The sequence below is a fragment of the Hyaena hyaena genome, unplaced genomic scaffold, assembly GCF_003009895.1.
Source record: "Hyaena hyaena isolate Hyena2069 unplaced genomic scaffold, ASM300989v1 scaffold_331, whole genome shotgun sequence".
NCBI classification, from domain to species: domain Eukaryota; kingdom Metazoa; phylum Chordata; class Mammalia; order Carnivora; family Hyaenidae; genus Hyaena; species Hyaena hyaena.
This window is the reverse complement of record NW_024080965.1, coordinates 1,258,265-1,278,900: the sequence shown is the minus strand read 5'-3', so window position 1 is coordinate 1,278,900 and position 20,636 is coordinate 1,258,265. Positions and strand designations below refer to the sequence as shown.

The window sequence follows — 20,636 nt, the reverse complement described above, 5'->3', positions numbered from 1 at the left end:
GAGGACTTTGTACCTTTCTGTGTCTGGATGGGCCATGGGTAACTTAGAATGCTAGGAAGAGCATGAAATCACACTTTTCATGATTTCATGCTTTTCCTAGACATGGCTAGACGTGATCCCTGGCAACTGTTTCTAGAGGGCCTGGTCTTTCTGATCCTTCATAAGCATTATCCTGATGCCCTCTTAGGCTTTTCTCAGATCTCAGGCTTCCAGTGGGTTAAAGCTTACATTTCGATTATTTTCTGAATTTATAAACTCAATAAACTATTTATTGAAAACCCACTATATTCCAGGCACTGTTCTATTTGTACTTGTTTTCCACCAATCTCCACCAATCTTATGATGGTGGTCATTACCATCATCTGAGATGTAAGGAAATCAAACTTCCAGAGATTTATGTATCTTGAACTCTCTTGCTAAAGGCAATGGCTAATAAGTGGTTGCACTGTCATTTGAACCATGTTGTCTTATTCCAGGTCCATGCTCTCCCCATCACCATTGTACCTTCATTAACATCAGAGTTCTATGTGACCAATTATCTTCTGCCATCTTTACAGTCACATAAGGTATAGGAACTCACCCACAGACATTTCCTGAACCTCCAATATGGAGGTTCCTTTCTTTGTCAATTTAAGGAATGCTCAGTCAAGAAAGACATTTTCTATGGATGTTCCTCAAAAAATTTAAAAAACTAGAACTACCATATGATCCAGCAACTCCACTTCTGGGTATTTATCTGAAGAAAATGATATCACTATCTCAAACAGATACCTGCACCCCTATGTTCACTGCAGCATTATTTATAATAGCCAAGACATAGAAACAAGCTAAGTGTCCATTGATAGATGAATGGATAAAGAAAATGTGGTACCTATGTACAACGGAATATTATTCAGCCACCAAAAAAGGAAATCCTGCTATTTGCAACATAATGGATGGACATTAAGGACATTATACTAAGTGAAATAAGTCAGACAGGGAAAAACAAATGCTGTATTATGTCACATGTGGACTCTAACACAAAAATAGAAACAAAACTCAACAAACTCATAGATACCTAGAATAGATTGGTGGTTGTCAGATATGGGAAGGGGGGGAGGTGAGGTGAGAGGGGAAGTGGAATCAGTGAAGGTGGTCAAAAGGTGCAAACTTCCAATTATGAGACAAGTAAGTCCAGCATGATGATGTAGTGCACAGCATGATAACTATAGTTAACAATACTGTATTGTATATTTGAAGGTTGCTGAGAGATTAAATCTTAAAAATTCTCATTATAAGAATTGTGGTGATGAATGTTAACTAAACTAATTGTGGTGATAATTCCCAATATATACATATATGAAATCATATGTTTTATACCTAAAATGAATACAATATTGTATGTTAATTATATCTCAATAAAGAAAGAAGAAAACATCTTCCTAGTCTCCAAAATTACTTCAACTTCTCCTGTTAATGTAGGATTCTACCAATCTATGAATAGATCCTTGAGATCCACTCAAAAGAGCCAGAGTGAACAGAGGTAGGCAATTCCTTACAAATACTGAGGAATAAAGAACATCCAGTTGACATTAGTTGCTGTAGAGACACAAGTCGCCAAAGACTGAGGGTCTCTGCACTCCTCCCCAACTGCACGGTGACCAGATCCAGGCTTGTCCTGTCTCAGAGCCACTCCTAACAGGGCCAGTCCCAGGTGCACCTTTGAGATAACAATACTGTCTCCTAAAACAAACAGCCATTGTTTTCACACAAAGACCTTCAATGTTTCCTCCAACAACAAAAGGCTACAGCCATCCTGCCAAGAAGACAAAGTGCTGGAAGCCCTTTCATAAATATCCGGATGGTGGGAGGGGGGAAGTGGAGGCACGAAGATCATTCTCCAGCATTTTTTCTATGTAGAGGAATAGGACCAAATCCACCCATCAGAGACTGTCCTAAATTATTGATTGTTCCTGAACTATTCATAATGACAATAATAACAGGTTCCTAATCTGTGAAATGGAAATAATATCTATCCCTTACAGGATTGCTGTCAGGGCCAAATGAGATAATAGGTGTAAAAGCTTTTTGTAAGACTTAAACAGCTGCCCAACTGATAGGGTTATTGTGGAAAGACTGATGTTTTACTGCATTGCCTGCATAAAAAAGATAGCTCCATTTTAGCTGATGAAACTCCAAATAGCTCTGGTATCTAGCACACACAGATCCTAGCATAAAGCATAGGGGAGAAGAAATGTGGTCAGTATGGCTGACCACCATAATTTATGAGGGCCTGTCCCAGGCCAAAGTTAGGCTATTTTTCCTAGCCCCAGGAATCCAAATCCTGGAAATGAGCCCCCTGGTGGTTGGACTCTCACCTAGGGTCTAATGCTCTGAACTTCACCCCCCTACCCCATCTCTTGTCCTTCTTAAAACATACCTTCCTCAAACAATTTACACAAAACTAGATACCCATAATAAATTAAAGCTTGAGAAAACTGTCCATCCTCACTGGTAATCAAAGACAAATTAAGGCAAATGGTACCATGTTATGCCTACTTAATAACAAAAATGATAATATCCAATGGTGGTGAGATTGTGACAAAATTGTTCTGATCTCAGAGTACTGGTGGCATAATACATTTGTATGATTCCTTACAAAGGCAAAATAACAACACATAACAAGTACTAAGAAGGTATTCCTATATTTTGGCCTAGTAATCTTCCTCCCTGGAAATTCCAAAGGAAATAATTTAACAAAAATGGCAAAAAGTGTCAAGTATAGAGATATATTTACCTATAGTTGGCAAATACTGAGATAACAAGAGAAATACCTTAATTAATTATGATGTGACTGTAGTCATTAAAATGAAAATTTAAAAACTGCTTACAAACATGAAAAAGTATTTAAGATATAATTGTAAGTGAAGGGAACTACATGATACAACTAGGTAAAATATGTAAGTAGGCGGATAAAGACTGGTGATGAGTGACAATATCTATGGGGTTGTGGTAAATTATAGGTGAGTTATATTTCAAAATGTTCTTTAATGTTTTTATATCATTTTTAAAATACAGCAATTAAAAGAAAGAAAAGTAATCAGCTGGTACAATTCCCTCAAAATTATGCTTCTACTAAGGTAGGACAGGTACTTATCCTTGCTAGGATGTTGATGGGTGTTAATAAATTAATGTGTAACACACTGCCATGAAGAGAGGCTGTAGTAGATTCTAGTTAAAACCCTCAATGGAATCAGGCCAACAGTCACTGAATTGGATGCCTGCTTCTACTATTTACTTACCCCGTGGCCTTGGGCAAGCTATTTCACATATCTAAAACTTTCTGGATTTATAAAATGGGAGTGATGACGGAACCAATATCCTAAATCATTGTGAGTAGTCAATAAGATAATGTACACAGAGTAGTGCTTTCATCATTCAGTAAAAGGTTTGTGTGTGTGAGGTTAATGACAACAAGGATGGTGGTGATTGTAGTGATAAACTGAGGTCTTCTGGAGAAAATGCCTTAACTTAAATGGTGCTGTTCAAATGATATTAGCCCTACATGCCTATCTGCAAAGCCAACATCAAACCAAATAGACCTCACTTTTTAGACCAACTTTAGGTTCAAAGCAAAACTGAGTGGAAGATATAGAGATTTCCCATATAGCCTTGCCTCTACATACGGACAGCCTCCCTCTTTATCAAAATCCTCCATCAGAGTGGTACATTTATTACAACTGATGACGCTACATTGACACATCATTATTCAAAGTCCATACTTCACATTAGGGTTCACTCTAGGTGTTGTACATTATTATATGGGTGTGGACAAATGTATAATGACATTTATCTATCATAATATCATCATATAGAGTAGTTTCTTTCACTGCTTTAAAAATTCTCTGTGCACCGCCAACTCATTTCCCTCTCCTCTCAGATCCCTGGCAACTACAGATCCTTTTACTATCTCCATAGCTTTACCTTTCTTAGAACATCATACAGTTAGAATCATATAATATGTAGCCCTTTCAGATTTGCTTCTTTTTTGAAAGCTATGTTTTATAACCACTCTAGAGGACCAAGTGAGTATATTGAAATACCACTAGATGACACAAATATAATTACTATAAGTGATTGGGTTAGACTATTCATATATGTTATCTCCATAAGATAAATATTATTATCTTTTTTCTACCAACAAAGAAGTGCCCAAAGTCATGAAACCAGTAAGTGGTAGAGCTGGTATTTGAATCCAGTTTGTCTGACCTTCATATCTTTCCATTATGCCACAGTGTTGACCCTAATACCAAATATGGGTACTGGAGCATCTGAATCCAGTCATAGAAACTGACAGCGAAAAGCACACTGATAAACACATGTCATTGAAGCTCTTGGAAGACAGTATCCTGATAGAACAACACAATAGCCACCCTGAAATAGACCTGCCTAGCTGTAATGGGTTGTCCCATGAAACAGTGAAATCCCCGTGGATACTTTCCAGGATGGGGCTGGTTGGTCACCTGACAGAGCACCACAGGAGGAATCATAGAGAAGGAATTTCTGTGTCCTTGAACTGGACAACCTCTAACGTTCCTGCGTTTATTGGACTCAGTTTATGACTCAGACTTTGGCAAGTCACAGACCATCAAGCATTCACCAGTGCCTTGAGATGCCCCTAAATGTTCTCAATGGGGTTCCAGAAACCCAACTTCAAATCCCTTCAGTTCCATACACAGGAGCCAGAAATGGTTCACTATAACTCTGGGGAGCTAGGAACCTCCCAATCTTGCTCAAAAGGCTAATCTGGAAATAGAGACATTTATAAAGGAAGGCTCTCTCTGTGGATTTCAGCTGCTGTCATGGGATCTTAAAAAGGAGAGGACACTCCTTCCTAGCAGATGGTTAAGACAAAAAATCAATATGTCAACAAATGAATTTCTGATGGTCACTTGCTGAAAGGGATCAAATGGCCCCCACAGAATGTACACTAGGTTGACTGTTGTTCCCCTCACACACTGTCTCCTTTCAGTCCATGCTGATGACCCATGGTAAACACTCAGAACTGCCCCTTCTATTCCCACAGAGTGAGTCCCAACAGAATACAGCCAGAGAAAGTGCTTTTTACTCAGCTTTTCTACAGAGCTCACATAAATGTGGTTGACTCACAAAGATGATGGCATTTTCCATCTACACTTATGTTTTCAGACCTTCAAATTCCACTTTCAAAAGATTCATGCACCCTAAAAAGAACAGAGCTTTCTGTGGGCGTACACGGTCATATTATAATGGAGGCACTTGTGTTGTATGGTCCAAACCTCAGTTTAATTAACATACATGTACACACACAAGTCTATGAAACCAGCCAAAATTCGCTTGAGCAAGTTTTGAAGAAGTAACTGACTATGTACAAAGCCTCCTTTCTATAGGCATTATAACATCTGTTTTGTCCACCTTTGTGATTATCTATAATTCTTTGACTCTATCCTTCAACAGCTCCATGTTTTGTCCTTTCACTGGGTTCTCTCAACTTAGATACCAAACCTTCCCAGTTTGCATGTGTAGCTAGAACTTCAGATAAGCTCGCCTCAAGGCCTGTGGCATGGTGGTCTCTCACATGGGAGAATCTTAGCTGTATTGACCCCCACCACACCACTTGCATCTTTAACCCTTTTATCAGGAATCTGAGCTCTAAGGCCTACTGAATCTTTTCTTTCTGCCTCTAAAGAAATGGATTAGACATAGCATAATAACCATGGGAAACCCACCAAGCTATTTTTGTCCCAAATAAAAAAGAACTGTTTTCCACTTTTTACAGAAGGGTAAAAACTTCCACTTTCCAACAGAACATGGTGGCTGCTGAGTTGGTATCAGGGACCTGAATTTCAAAACTGTATTCCCCTCATAACTCTTGACAAAGCAACTTAAATGGCTTTCTAACAATCTGCCTTCTTCTCCTGAACTAAGTGACAAAAATTTCTTTTAAGTTTTATTTTTATTTATTTTTAGACAGAGAAGAGCATGAGTGGGAGAGGAACAGAGAGAGAGGGAGAGAGAATCCCAACCAGGCTCTGCGCTGTCAGTGCAGAGCTCATGAACCATGAGATTATGACCTGAGCCAGAGTCAGACGCTTAACTGAGTGAGCCACCCAGGTGCCCTGACAAATTCTTTTTAGTAAAAAGATCTTAAACTGAAAAGGTAATCAATCCCAGGAGATGTCTGTTTACACATAGATGCTGTATCCACAGGTGTTCCTCCAGAGGTGTGTACACAGATGTATGGATAGATGCTTCTCACAGAGGCACAGAGACAGATGTTACTCACAAAGACAGATGTCCACCAGGAACACGATGTATACTAAAAGCTCCCGCAGGGTGGTCTTGACATACAGCTCCCGGTTTTCAGCTGTGTTCTCAGTCAGGGTTGTTCCCCAAAGTCCTAATGGACATATGAGAGATGTCTAGGATCCCCAACAACAGGATTCTTCCCAGTTGCCTGGCCCATCGGTCCCTGGACTTTACTCCCGTTTCTACCCTGGTCCTTTCCTCACCTATCACCTTATTATCTTGGCTGAATCTGGCTACTCTAACCACACTCAAGCCTGCCTTTCTTCATCAAACACCCTGAGATGGATAGTGGAAAAGACACTGGGTAGTAGAGAATGAAGACCTGGAAAGGAGGTCCTTGATTCAGGGAGGGCTGTCTAGGGTACCATCACAAACATGTCCTCCCTCAACCTAACTCCCACATACCTTTCTGGGTCCCCAGAGATGGAGATGACTGCACCAGGCACTATCTCTGAGAGACCGTAAGACTGGCGTCTGTGTTCTGGGGACATTGGCTCTAAGAGATAATTCATAAAGCCCAAAGAGATACTGAGATCCCACCTCTTCTTTGGATCACATCTCTCCCCAAAAGCTTTTGGGACCCCTCTTCTGACTCCCAGTATCCGGAAAGAACCCTCCTCCCATCAGGTACCTCTGATGCCACGACAGATCTGGAAGCAGCAGTTGGACACCCGGGTCCTGTATGCCTTCTTCTGGGGTCCATCTTCAGGCTTTTTAGGCTGGGACTCGGGGGGCATCACACTGGAGATGGTGCAGATCCTCAGTGTCCCACGTGGGGAGGGGGGGCCACTGTAGGCAGGGTTGTCCCAGGCTCCACTCCTCATATTTTGGAGCTCTTGCCCCTTGGGACTTCCCATAGTGTTCCTGGGAAATGAGGTAGGGGACCTGGCACGTCAGGTACCCACTGTCACCTGAAGGAAGAGGGAGCAAAGACACAGTTCAGTCTAGCCAGCAGAAGGCAAAGGAAAAGGAGGGTGAGAACAGCTGATCCCGGAAAGCCTCTGCATCCTGCCTTTTGTAGGGGGAATCTGTACCAGCTGTGGGGAGGGAGCAGACAGGAGGGGGTGGAGAGTGGCCACCAATCCTGTCTGGGGCTCTCTCTCTTCCTCTACCTTTGAGAAAGGGGGGTGGGAGGGAGCTAGAAGGCAGGGGTTTGGCAGGAGAAAGAGAAGACTGGGAGGGAGGGGTGGAGATAGGGTGGAAGGAAGGAGGGGTGAGAGAGGTGTGCTGGGGAGAGAGGAAGGCTGCTTATAGATGGGCCTGGTGGCTGATGGAGAGGGGGAGGGTCCCAGTCGGAAAGAAGAGGGGATGAAAGAGCAGTGGGAGGAGTTGGCAGAAAAGGATGCCTGGCAGACTCCATTGTGGGTCTGGGCTAATTTCCACTAAAAGCTCCTGAAAGGGCCGACATGGATTGGGCTAGGGACCAAGGCCAGAGACAGGAGACTGGAAAGTGCTGTCCCCCCTTCCAGGCTCATTCAATGGTGTCTGAGGCCCCTTTCAGGCCTCACCTTGAGCTGTCCCCTGGTGGGATGGAGAAGGCAGATTCCTCTCCCTCACTCTAGCCCTATAGCTAGGGGAAAGGACAGAGGCAGGAGGAGTCTCTGTTTTAGACACTTAAGGGGCAGGGCCCTGACCACTGATGAGGTCACGATGGTGGGGGGCACTCTTGAGGTTGAAACTGTCTATATCCTTTCTTTGAGGTCTGCCCTCCTATGGCTTATGAGAGCACTACACCAGCAGAGAGGTGTTCCTTAAGGGTGTGAGGCTCAGTTTAGGGAAGAGTCTAAGCCCTGATTGGGAGAATGCTTTGGAGAGCAAAGGGCAAGGACAGTGTGATTTGGGACTCCCAAAGAAGAGTGGATATCTGGACTCAGCTCAGCTGACAACTTTATTTTATGGCTCTGCTAGGTACTCAACCAAGGACTGTAAACATGAGCACATAATAAAACTATGAGAATTATCAGAACTTGTCTGCTTTAAAAATTTTTTTTTAACGTTTATTAATTTTTGAGAGAGAGAGAGAGAAACAGCATGAATGGGGGAGGGGCAGAGAGAGCAAGGGAGACACAGAATCCCAACCAGACTCCAGGCTCTGAGCTATCAGCACAGAGCCCAATGCAGGGCTTGAACTCAAGAGCTGTGAGATCATGACCTGAGCTAAAGTCAGATGCTTAATCAATTGAGCCATCCAGCTGCTCCAGAACTGGTCTACTCTCTTTCCTCTCAGGGTCTGAACTAAAACCCTGGCACGTGCCCTTAGGTACATCTCTGCCTCTGCCCTGCTCCAACCTCTGATCACTTACCCAGAGCTCACCTACAAGCATGTCCTGTGGCCCAGAATGGCACTGGTCCAACAAGTGCAAGGGTTACATCCTCCTTGATGGCTGGAATGGGAGCTACCCTCTCTCCAACTGCTGGTTCCCCATCTGGGCCACTCTATTGCTCACTCAACTGAAGTCCACCTTACTGCTCAGGAAAACACCAATCTAGTGGAAGTCACCAGTCTTAAATGTCTCCATAAAGAGATCCTAATCCCAGACAACCCAAGGCTGGCCTCAGGTCCTTGAGAAGTAAGTGTACTCCAACAACCGAGAAAGGGTTGGAAAAACAGCAGCTATCTTACCCTTGGGTCTGCAGCATGGGTCTCTTGCCCCAGGCCCAGATACTTTTAGGGAATTAACTCTATCTGGGCTGGAGTTATGGCTTCTCTGTGAGCTTCCCTAGATAGAAGAGTTTCATCTCTACATTTTATTTATTAGCTAATGAGACATATTCTAAGGTGCTTGTTTTCTTTGGGAGGACAAAAGACAAGGAAGTGTGCCAGTTTTGACCAATTTGTGTGAAATCTGCTGATACTGAAGGAACAGGAACTGATGCCTCTCACCCACAAGTTTTTCAAACAATTGCAAAAAGACCCCTGGCTTGCAAAACTGAACATTAGCACAGAGGTGATAAGTAGGAAGCTAACAGTGTAGTTCAAAGAAATAATGAGAGGAATAGGAGATGATTTCTGATTCTTTGGGGGGTAATTTTGTATCCTGAGAGAGGCCTGTGATCAAGGGTTTGGATGAACCATGCACTCAAGGAAGTTCATTATGTGATGGGTCCCACACCCGTGTGACTTTAAGGCCAGAGCTGAACTGCTTTATTCATGGTCACCCAACCTAGGAAACACTGCTTTTCCCTGCTCAGTCTTCAGCTCTCCCTACATGCATATAGATCAACCCATAATATCCCCTCTCGGAGTAGAGGTTATGCAACACAGCGTGAGAAATGTTTTTAAAAGGTTTTGTGCATTCTTAGGGTGTTTAGTCTTGCTCAAGAAGTCATAAATATATGAATCAAGAGGGATCTCCTGATACTTTTGTGGCCAGCAGTTCTTCCTGTCCTCAAGCTACTATGGCACTTGGCTTTTCATGAGTGGCCAGATCTAGTTAATAAGAGTAACCAATATCAGAGTCCTGTAGCTCAGACTGCCCCTTAGCAGTTTAGCAAAACCCAAGAGATCTGACCTTGAAACCCAACTGCCAGGTTGAATTCTTGGCTCAGCAACTTACTAAGTGTGTGGTTCTGGGAAAGTCCCTTTTGAGACTTAGTTTATATATCTGCAAAGTGTTCATACTAAAGCCTGCCCTGCTGACCTTAAGGACTGTTTTAGGATTAAAATAGTAGATATATAAATGTTTATGATCTGTGTGCTATAAGGCACAAAACAAATTTAGTTATCTTGCCATAGCATCCATCCTTGTGCTCAGCATAAGCAATTCATGTTTAAAGAAGATACCTTCAGTCAGGACTCTGTTGTCATTATCTCTGAGAGACAAGGGTCCCAGAACTCTCTGTATGCACACCCATTCCATTCTGGCTGACACCAACAGAGAGGAATGATGGCATTTCACCCAGAGAGTGTTATGACAGTAGTCTGGAATGAAAGCAGCTCTTAGCAGAGCTTTTTGACCACATGGTAAGCCTGGTTGTCCATCAGAACCCAAAGTACCTTGTGATGCCTCTTAGCCTACTTGGTGAATTGATCCCGTTGCCTCACTGGAATACATTTTGTGGTTGCACACTACCCTATTGCATACACCAGCAAAAGGATTACTCCATTTCTGCCACCAGTACACTCTTTTTTCATGCCATGCCCATCCTAGTCAGGCTGTCAGTGCCACTCAGATCCACTAGGTCCTGACAAAAAGCCCAGAGACAGCAAAGGCCATAGGAAGGAAACCTGTGGCCCATCTTCTTCTAAGTTCTTCATGTAAATTCCCCCAGGATAAGTCACCTTTCATATTTTAGAGAAGGAACTCTGGCATGACTCACAGCCCAGATTCTACAGGGAGAAGAAAGCTTCAAACCACCTTTTGTGTGTTACACTGTTACTCTCAACCTTTCCAACCCCAATGAACATTAATAATAGAACTCCATAAGCAACAGTGGCTGCCTGTGGCAATGATTCTCAATGGAAAACACTGAAGATCACTTATCTATAAGAGAACCTTGCATTTAAGAGCTTACCCTTCACCAATATGCCAGTAGTCATCTGCATGGCAAAAATATTGAAATTTGAGTAGCTGAAGTTTTCAGCAATAAACACAGTGGACCAAGCAAACAGACATGAGTTGTCTAATCCTGAGGGAGTCCTCCTCTCCCAGTTTTTGTATAATAAATACCACTGCATTGCACCACAAGCCACCACTTTTGAATACCTTAGAACAGACAAGCCAGATCCATTGGAAGGTTCAGGTGTATGAAGTCCTGTTGCAGCTATTCCAGCCCAGAAAGCCAAGAAGAAAAAAAAAGGCATTTGGTTGTATTTCATCAGGGACCTCACAGACAGGCTGGAGGAGACCCGTCTCCTGTCATCACAAAGACCCACTTCAGTCTCTTACTTTCTTCTCATTACCTCCTAGATTTAACAAGTCCTGCTGGAATACATTTTGCATTTTCCATATCTCCAAAGAGAACCTTTTTGAATGAGCCCTTCAACTTTCCATCCATATCTAGAGAACCCTCTTGGACATCTATCCCCATTTGTCCATGCCTTCTATAGAAGATTGGACAGGTAGAGGGAACCAACTAAACCCAGGTGGTGGGGGAAGATGATGCCATCAACAAAAATAAGAAAGTCAGTCTTCAGTTGTCTGGAAACTTGGGTCTGAGGCCATGATCATGCTCCTTTGCATGAGTGTAGTCCAGACACGGAGCGCTCACATGGTCCTAAAGTGATCCATCAGCATTATCCCTTCTAGGCAGAGCTCCAGCTGTGGCAGGCGGCGTTCTGTGTAGGATGGTGAATGTTATTCAGGCCTCCTGCAGGAGAGGATGGAGTGGGAGAGGAAAGAGGTCCATGTGAGCTGGAGACACCAGGCTAGAAAGAAAGGCACGAGAGGAAGCTGATTATGGGGAAGAGGACCCGAGAGGACCCAGTTCTCTCCTTCAGAGCTACTCACTACATTTCACAGGAGGCCTGGTTGAATAAATGTCCCAAGCTTGTGAAGAGGGGAGACTGGGAACCAGGGCAGATCTCCCGGGTGGTCACTCTACCAGCATCATTTCAGGGTCTCAGGGCAATCACCCAACACACTTCCTTGCCCCAGCCTCTGAGGGCTCCATCACAGGAGACACACATTTGCCCATCCTGCGTCCTCATTCCAGTCATAATTCATGCCACAAGTATTTACTGAGTGCCGACTCTATCGTAGGGACTCTGTGGTAGGCAGCAAATAAGATCATCAGGGCCCTTGCCTCATAGAACTTACATTCTGGGAAAAAAAAAAAAAAGAGATAGGCATCAAGAAAATACACAGATAATTTATGATTTGTAATCACAAAAAGTGCCACAAGGAAGAAGTACAGTGTGCTGGGAGGAAATATGGCAGGAGACCCAAATTTCTAAGGCAAATGAGGAATAGAATCAGGATTTCTACCTCTCTTCCCCCTTCTTGGCCCTGCAGCAAAGAGGGTTTTCTGAGATTCAGAAATGTTTTCCTGCTAATATATACAAGGAAACAGACTGAGTTAAATGACCAAACAAGGAGAAAGTTATAACAGTGTAAAAAAGGTTATGACATGCAGTAATCTTTAATCCTCATGGTCACCAGTACATGAGTTGAACTAAACTTGCATTGGATTCCTTCTGAATACATGGAATCCAATCACTCTTTCATTCCTGAAATTGAGGATCACCTCAACACCTGGAAAAGAGGCAGAAATTAATAAAAGAGCTAGAGTAGCTGACAAAACTACAAATTGATTAAAAATTTCCTCAGGTGGTGGTTTTACAGGTGTATACTTATCTCCAAGCTCATCAAGTTGTATACATGAAATATGTACAGCTTTTTGTATGACAATCATATCTCAATAACAGTCAATACTTCAAAAGATATTTTTTAAATTTCTTGAACAGGAATTTGGAGCCAAGAGCTTAATTTTTCTTTTATTCTGTTCACCCTGTAACCACAAATCTAGAAATCTACCCTGATGTTCCCATCAGCATAATTGATAACAGTCTTTTGAAAGTTGAAAAAGAGGAAGCTCAAATATCCAACAATAGAAAAAAAATTAAATAAGGATATAAAGTTGAAAGCTACCTGTGGGTTAAGGATATAGTTCCTTTTTTTCAAAAGGAAGGCAGGCCTCATAAGAAGGACAGAGTAATGTGTTTATTGTTTGTTAGTCCTTCTTTCTTTGGGGGCTAGAACTTGATCCTTATGCCCTGCCCTATCTCCTGCAAAGAGGGAACATATAGATTTGGATTCCTCCCAAGAAGCTTAGGATCCGTCCAGCTTTCTCTTCCCTCAACTTGAGGTGAACATTGGATGACACAGAAAGAAGCAGCTTTAGTACTAGAAAAGGTTCACTGGAAAATTCACCTTGAACCCACCCAGAATTGCATGCGATATGGTACTGCCATTCATTAAAACTGACTGGAAATTAAAAAAAAAAAAAAAAAAGGATACATACACATGATGTGTTGTTGTGCAGAAATCAACATTTTGAATAGTATTTAACGTCATGAGAAAATGCTCATCACAAGTTATGTGAAAAATTCTGGCATATATGTCTACAGAATCCAAATTTTATGTGTAATTTATGTATTAATCAGATGCATAGAAAAAAATGATTAATGTCAAAGAATTTAACAATTTGGTAATGATGTCTCTGGATAGTATGTTAATGGATGCTTTTTATTTTGTTAATTTTTTCTGCAGTGATGATGAGTGCTTTCATATTCAGAAAAAATATTTTTAAAAAGCCAGTAGTCAGTAGTTATGTTCATAAAGATTTGAGGTGAATTTTCATTTTATACTCACAGAATCTCTTGGGTGGCTGCCATCACCACACTAGCTCTACATACCAGCCAGAAGACATGAAATTTCCACACAATAGATTTGCTTATCAATCTCTTGCTCCTAGACTCTGTATTAATCACTACTTCCTTGGAGATTACAGTTGAGGAAGAATATAGGTGTAATGTGTGACAATTATGAGAATAGCTACAATGAGAAGTAATGTAATGAGAAATACAACATCTAACAGCAGTTCTGAGGAAGAAAGGTAATTGAGTTTGATAGTGGAAAGGTCAAGAAATGAATTTTGAAATGAATGGCATTGAGATGGACTTTGAAGGATGGAAAATATTTTAAGGAACAAAAATAAAGCATAGCTACCATTTATTAACCATCCATATGGCAGACACTTGACAGTGCATTATCTCAGTTAACTCTCACACAATCCAGTGCGGTAGGTTTTTATTACCTGTGTTTTACAGGTGAAGAAATTGAGGATCCAAGAGATAACTTATGGTGGAATCCGTCTTCTGAGTTAGGTCTGTCTGACCACAGTGAGAATCCTTCCTGTGTGTCATCCACACGGGGACAACAGTGTGTGCAAAGGCAGGCAGGTGGGAACACTGCTTGCTCTTGGGGAAGAACAGTCCCACTCTTCTCACTAGGGAGTAGGAAATAAGCCTGGAAAGAGGGTCAAGAGTGAATATGGAAGGCCTCAAATGCCAAACATTTCATTCATTCAGGCAATAGAAATTTAATTCTATTCAGGCAATAGAAATACAAAGAAAGCTTCCAAACAGTAATGAAATCAAAGGTATATTTTATGAAAAAATAATCAGACAATAAGATGGGTTGATTTGAGGGGAGATTGGAAGCAAGGAAATCAGTCGGAAAGTTGCAAGGCTAGTTTCAGGACGGGGCATGAAAGCCTGAATGATGGTTATAAGAATATAACCTTTCTATATAAGAATAGACAGGAATGGAAAGATATGTGTGGCACCTCATAGGCAGAAGCTGCAGGGATTAGCCCTTAACTGGATGTAGGGTACAAGGGAGAGTGAAATCAAAGGTGGCTCCAAGGTCTGAAGTCCCCACCGCTGGAAGGATAGTGATGCTGTAATGGGATGGGGTGGAGGGCGGGGAGAAGGGCCAAATGGAGCAGGTTACAGCAGGAAATTCAGCTTTAGGTATGTTTTAGTGTGAAGTGTTAATGGGACACTCAGATGATGAAATATGAGAGGTCAGTAGACAATTTGGGTTAGAGTTTGAGACAGTAATAAGCCCTGGTGGGAAGGATGTGGGGATCATGTAGCTAGACATGTTTATTGGAGCCACAGGAATAGCTGAAATTGCCAAAGGATTGCGTGAAGGGAGAAAGGAGTCAAGGGGAAAGGGGAGGAACCAGAAAGGGAGAGAGAGTCTTAAGAGAGACAGGAGGGCAACCAAGAGTTTTAGAGACACAAAAGTCAGAGGAGGAGTATTTTAAGAAAGGAGTGATTAATGACCGTATCAAACAGTGCTAAAAGGTCAAGGATTCTGATAAATTAAAAGCCTTTCAGATGTTTAGACTAGAATCTCTCAGGCAACCTTGGAGAGTGAGAAGGCTATGGAGGCCTGATTTGGAGAAGTGGGGATGTAGAGGTTAAAGATAAACAAAGTGGCTCCATTTAATTACACAAGTAATTTATCAAGTATTTATTAAATACCTACGGTGTGAACGTCTCGCGTATCTGGGGATATCCTAAGAAACTGAAACCAACCATCCTCATCTCATCTTCATGTTCTAAAAGGCTCACTTTATTCCAACTCCTCTTATGATGCTGATTTTTAAAAACAGCTTTATTGAGGTATAATTCACATACCATACTATTCACCCATTTAAAGTGTATAATTCAATAGTTTTCCATAAATTCACAGATGTGAATTGTAGTACTAATTTTAAAGGTAGAACATTTGGGACTATGGTTTGGAAGTCAATACCTACAATTAATGCTGTAAGTGAGGGAGAAAGTGGACTCCAAACACCACCACAACAAATTCTTCACTGAAGCCCTCTTGTGCGGAGTCAACAGAACAGTGGGAAGATACACAGGTGCTTTGCCTCTAATGGCCACCAGGTGACAGCAGAACCCTTGCCCTATCTCAGTCCCTAGAAGACAAACCAGTTGGGAGAGATTTGCATTCAAAGGGTCCGGAGACCTTTTCTCTCTCCAACTCTTTCCTGTTACTTACTCTTTTCTTCTAGGTAACACTGAGGCTCACGACAGGCCCTGCTAACAAGTCCTAACCCACAGGGATTTATCATTCTGGAGACTTAGTAGATCTCTTGTGTTGATCTGGGTCCTCTGAGCAGACACCAAGACTGGATGAGGGTCCTGAGGTTTTTAGTCCTCACAGGGGAAACACCTGTGAGAGAAAATAGGGAGCAAGCCCAGGAAGGCTAGGAGAGCTGTCAGACCATGAGGGAAGTCTGCCTTTGAGTCAAGGAGAGAGGGTAGGAAGGTTCTGTGGATTTCTGCAGCATAGTTAGCAGTTAGCATAAGAAAGATTTGCCAAGACATTCAGGGAGAGGGAATTCTGAGTCTCCTAGGAAGGGGCCTACCTTAATATCTTTGCTAAGCTCAATTATTGGCAGGGCAGTTCCTAGCTACCCCCACCAGAGAATAAGCTCCTCCCATCCGCTGCGTACGACTCTTGTTCCTGCTCTTCTCCGATGAATCCAGCTACAAACATCCTCCCAAGCAAGCCTATCTTTTCCATGCTTCTGTCTTTGGTTCCTTCTTGCTTATAAACAGGGCAACTTGAAGGTAGTGATGGGATGAGCTGTGTGTTGACTTTAGCCCTGACCCACAGGCCCAGGTGCCAGCCTGGCCTGGCAGGAAGCTGGTGGGCCAGCACAAGGCTCCATCCCTTTTCCTGGGGTCCCCACTGTCTCAGGTGACCCTCCCCAGGCATCTAGATGGTTGACAGTGTGGTTCTGGCCTCAGCCAAGACCTAGTACCTGATAGGGCAGGCGTAGCTTTGCAGGTGGTCCAGAGGGCCGGCTAGCTCTTAGGGGTCAGGATAAAGAAGCTGGCATTTGTCTAGGGAAAGCTGAGGTTTGGTAAGGAGGGTGATAGGGAAAAGAATATTGGCCATCCAGCATGACAGCCAACGACTGTGTCAGTGGCCCCTGTAGGCCTACCTGAAGGCTCTTGGGGCTGAGGGACCCACTATATATGGGGTTCTGGGTTTGGCTCATCTCTCCCCATGGCTGAGTCTCAGCTGCAACACAGGCTTGGGAGGGATAGGATGAATATAGTTGGCTCTCTAGGCTGCTGCTTGAAAGGAAGGCCTGGGGAAACCAACAATTCTGCAAGCATGTTGTCTGGGCCAGAGGACATTGCAAATCCAAAATTCTCAAGGTAAATAACAGGCAATAACCCCAGGCTGTAAAAGGGAATCCAGCCAAATCTTGATGCGGGAACAGCAGAGAAATAGCCTGGAAATCCACCATGATTACGTTATTTTACACCTTCTATGTCAAAGGCAAAACTGATGGCAAGCATGAAATTTTCCATTTTCCCTCTTGGACAGGGAGCATCGGTGAAGAAAAGTGGAAGGGAGATGCCTCTGGGTGACCAGTGGGCCTTCCAGACTGTAATTTGCCCAGGGCCAGGGCCCCAGGTTCCAGGTTTTATGCAGCCTGGATGGGACAATGGGTGCAGTGGTGGGTGGTAGGAGGGCATAAGAGGGATGGAACCCATCAAGTCTCCTGTCCACTCTCTGCTTAGCATGTTTGTTCTGTGCTTGGAAAGACTGCTTGCTAGATGATCTGTGAAGTACCTACCACCCACATAGCAGGTGTACTATTTCTAGCACATCACCCTCCACCTCAAAACCCCGAGCTGGCACAACTTTTCTGAGCCTTGCAAAATAAGATTAAATTAAAAGGGTAAAATAATTTTTTAATGTTTATTTATTTATTTTGAGAGAGAGGGGGAGAGAGAGAAAATCCCACTCTGCCACTGCAGAGCCTGGTGTGGGGCTCAATCCCATGAGCCATGAGATCATGACCCTAGCCAAAATCAAGACTCAGATGCTTGACCTACTCAGCCACCCAGGTGCCCCCAAAATAGAAATAAGTATTAATAGATTGTTAAAGCAATTAGCACAGTAAACATAAGTAGACACTTAAAAAATGCTAAATGATGGGGCGTCTGGGTGGCTTAGTCGGTTAAGTGTCCGACTTTCGCTTAGGTCATGATCTTGCGGTTCGTGGGTTCGAGCCCCGCGTCGGGCTCTGTGCTGACTGCCAGCTCAGAGCCTGGAGCCTGTTTCGGATTCTGTGTCTCCCTCTCTCTCTGACCCTCCCCTGCTCACGCTGTCTCTCTCTCTCCTAGAAATAAATAAAAATATTTAAAAAAATGTTTAAAAAATGCTAAATGAATCTGTTTCAAGCCCACCCTGTTCCCCTAATCAGTTCTAGGGTATCTATATTAGGAAGGGTCCTTCTCCATTTCCTGAACCTGTACCCACTTAACATGTTTGCACTCTGCCATTAACAGATACTATCTTGCCCAATTGGCTATTGTGCTTTGTCCTGTTTCTCTTAGAAATCTGTGAGTTCCCCAGGGACAGGACCGGAACTCTGGCTCCCTTCTCCCCAATGCAGAGCAGAGCTCTGGCTTTCTGTTGGGCACATGGGAGGATCAGTCAACACTAAATCCCCAGATGGACACACTGGCTCAGAGAAATAGAATGGGAGAGCAGCAGACTCTTGGCTGAAAAAGGCTGGTGGAAGGGATACAGAGGGAAGCTTGGTTCGGGACACAGCCAGCTGCCCTCTGGACCTTGCAGTCCTGCTATGCCTGGCTCAAATGCTGTGTCAGTGCAAAGCAGAGGTGACATCAGCTGTGGAAGAGGTTACTATCAGGCAAAGGGAAGGCCAAGGGAGAGAAAACTGTCTCTGCTCCCTGGCAGAGGACCTAGCCAGATCTAGCCTGGCATGGGGCTAGATCGAATGGGGTAAGGTTGTAGCATTGGGGAGCAGTTCTTAGTTCTGGTAGGGGCCTGCAGGGAGCTACAGAAAGGGAGAAAAAGGGGAGGAGAGAAAAAAGAGTAGGGGCAGAGAAGGGCTAAGAATGGCTTGGGTCCCCTAACCTTTGACCCTGGGAGGGAGGCACTGGTTTGGAATTCCGGAACATTGGTTGTGATGCTCTCAGAGCACTCTTAGCAACTTAGGGAAACAAATGGGGTTATACTTCTCTCTGACCACAGAAGTAAGGCTGAGGCAGTCCCTCCCCTCATCCCACTTTGGCTCAACAGAACCAGGGCAAGAAGGACTTTCCTTTGGCTCATTTGCTGTTCCTGTATCTGTTGGTCGTCTGTGCTGTCTATCCTATATGGAATACTCAAATATGGGGTTGCCTTTCTGGAATGGGGAAAGATGCCCTGAGGCAGGTCAGGCCACCGGAGAAATCTCTATCCTGATTCTGGTCCTGTGATCTCATCCCTGGGTCACATACTATGCCCCAAGACATTAACTGTTCCCAATCATGCTATGTCATCTGGAGACATACCCCAAAGTCCCGGAGATAGACTGAATGGCCTGATAGAGGCCCCTCCCCTGGTATGCACACTCAAACGTGTAAGCACAAGTCCAAAGGACATGTTGCAGGGACCTAGTCAGTGGGGTGTCAGATTAGAGTCTCTGTGCTTTTTCCTGGGCACATAAATTCATCAGCTGCCTACATACATTTTCAGCTCTACAGGCCCAATGAGATTTAGCAGCATTATCTCCTCCAGGAAGTCTTCCCTGATGCTCCCAAACTGGTCTGGTGTGTGCCTCTTATCACCCTGTATTAAGCTCCATGATAGCTTACTCATAAGGATCTCTTCCACTATGGTGACTGCCCAAGGTCAGGAACTCCTTATGACCTCAGCACTTGCCACTGTGCCTGGGACCATGCGGTCTTCCATAAACGTTCCCTGAGTGAGTGAACCAGTATAGTCATATGGGGGCCCCAGCCCTTATTTCACTCAAGCATCTCCAGAAGTCTTTGGTGCCAGTACAGGATCAGAAGGGCAGACCAGCCTGATCCCCTCTCCTCTGGGAAGGAAGAGGGGAGTCCACTCACACTGGCTCTCCTGGTTGCCTGCTGCCTGTGAGTCAGCTTGGGCCAAAGGACAAAGAGGATTCCAAAGCCCAAGGGGTCTTTCCTCCATCTCTCAACACAGAGAAGTAGGTAGGGCACAGGTATGCTGGGCCAGATGCAGGAGCTGGCTTCTGTCCATTCTCCATATTGACTAAGTCCCATGGGAAAACCCGAGGTCAGAGTTGTGAGGACACTGTGTACAGTGCTGGCCGCCTGCCCTGCTGCATGATGCCATGGAAGTGTGGATGGACAAATACGTGGGGCTGGTCGGATCGCAACTTGTCACAGTGTGCTTGCTTATTTGAGCAAGCTGACATGATAATCTCAGGACCGAGAGAGGCTGAAGCCACAGCAGCTGGGAGGAGGCTTGGGTCCAGTACCTGTGAGTCATGGGGGAAGAGATGGGCTTAGTGTTTGTGACTGTGGAGTAGAGACTTGGGTAAGGGAATGTGTTGTCTTTACTTATGTGCACCCAGAGTTGGCTTAGATCTGTGTTTGAAAGTGTCAAAGGGTGAGGAACGAGAAGGCAAGAAGGCCAGAGCTAGAGGGCAGCTAGGCCAGGAGACAGGCATGGGTTTCCAGAGTGCCTCTGTGGTGCCCAGCCAATCCTTCAATGGGCCTCGCCTCCCCAGGCTCAGAGCCTTATGCATGTTGCTGGCCTCTTCTTGCAGAAAGCCCAGAAGGGCAAAAGGAAGGGGATGTCAAGTGCACTGCCCAGGTTGCATGAAGATCTGCAAGCATACCTCTCCTCAACCCACCACCCCCATTTGACATCTGGCTAGGGACAGTCACAGACCCACAAAGTAGGTGTTCCACAAAGACTAGACCCAATCACAAAGCTGCAACTCCAACTTTCTCTTTGTTTCTGCAGCTTGATGCGCCA

General features: G+C 43.9%; 1 protein-coding gene across 2 annotated transcripts in view; it reads right to left on the bottom strand.

The window, feature by feature from the left end:
• Positions 1 to 7,184, bottom strand: part of PKD2L1 (polycystin 2 like 1, transient receptor potential cation channel) — a 31,718-nt gene extending 24,534 nt beyond the window's left edge. The window contains exons 1-2 of one of the 2 annotated variants that reach the window (XM_039249294.1): positions 6,959 to 7,184; positions 6,305 to 6,418 (exon numbers count right to left, since the gene is read on the bottom strand). In XM_039249294.1, the coding sequence (XP_039105225.1) occupies positions 6,305 to 6,418; positions 6,959 to 7,184 (340 nt within the window). Of the gene's footprint in view, positions 1 to 6,304; positions 6,441 to 6,958 lie in introns of both variants that reach the window. The other variant, XM_039249295.1, reaches the window with a different exon arrangement.
• Positions 7,185 to 20,636: the final 13,452 nt, after the last annotated feature.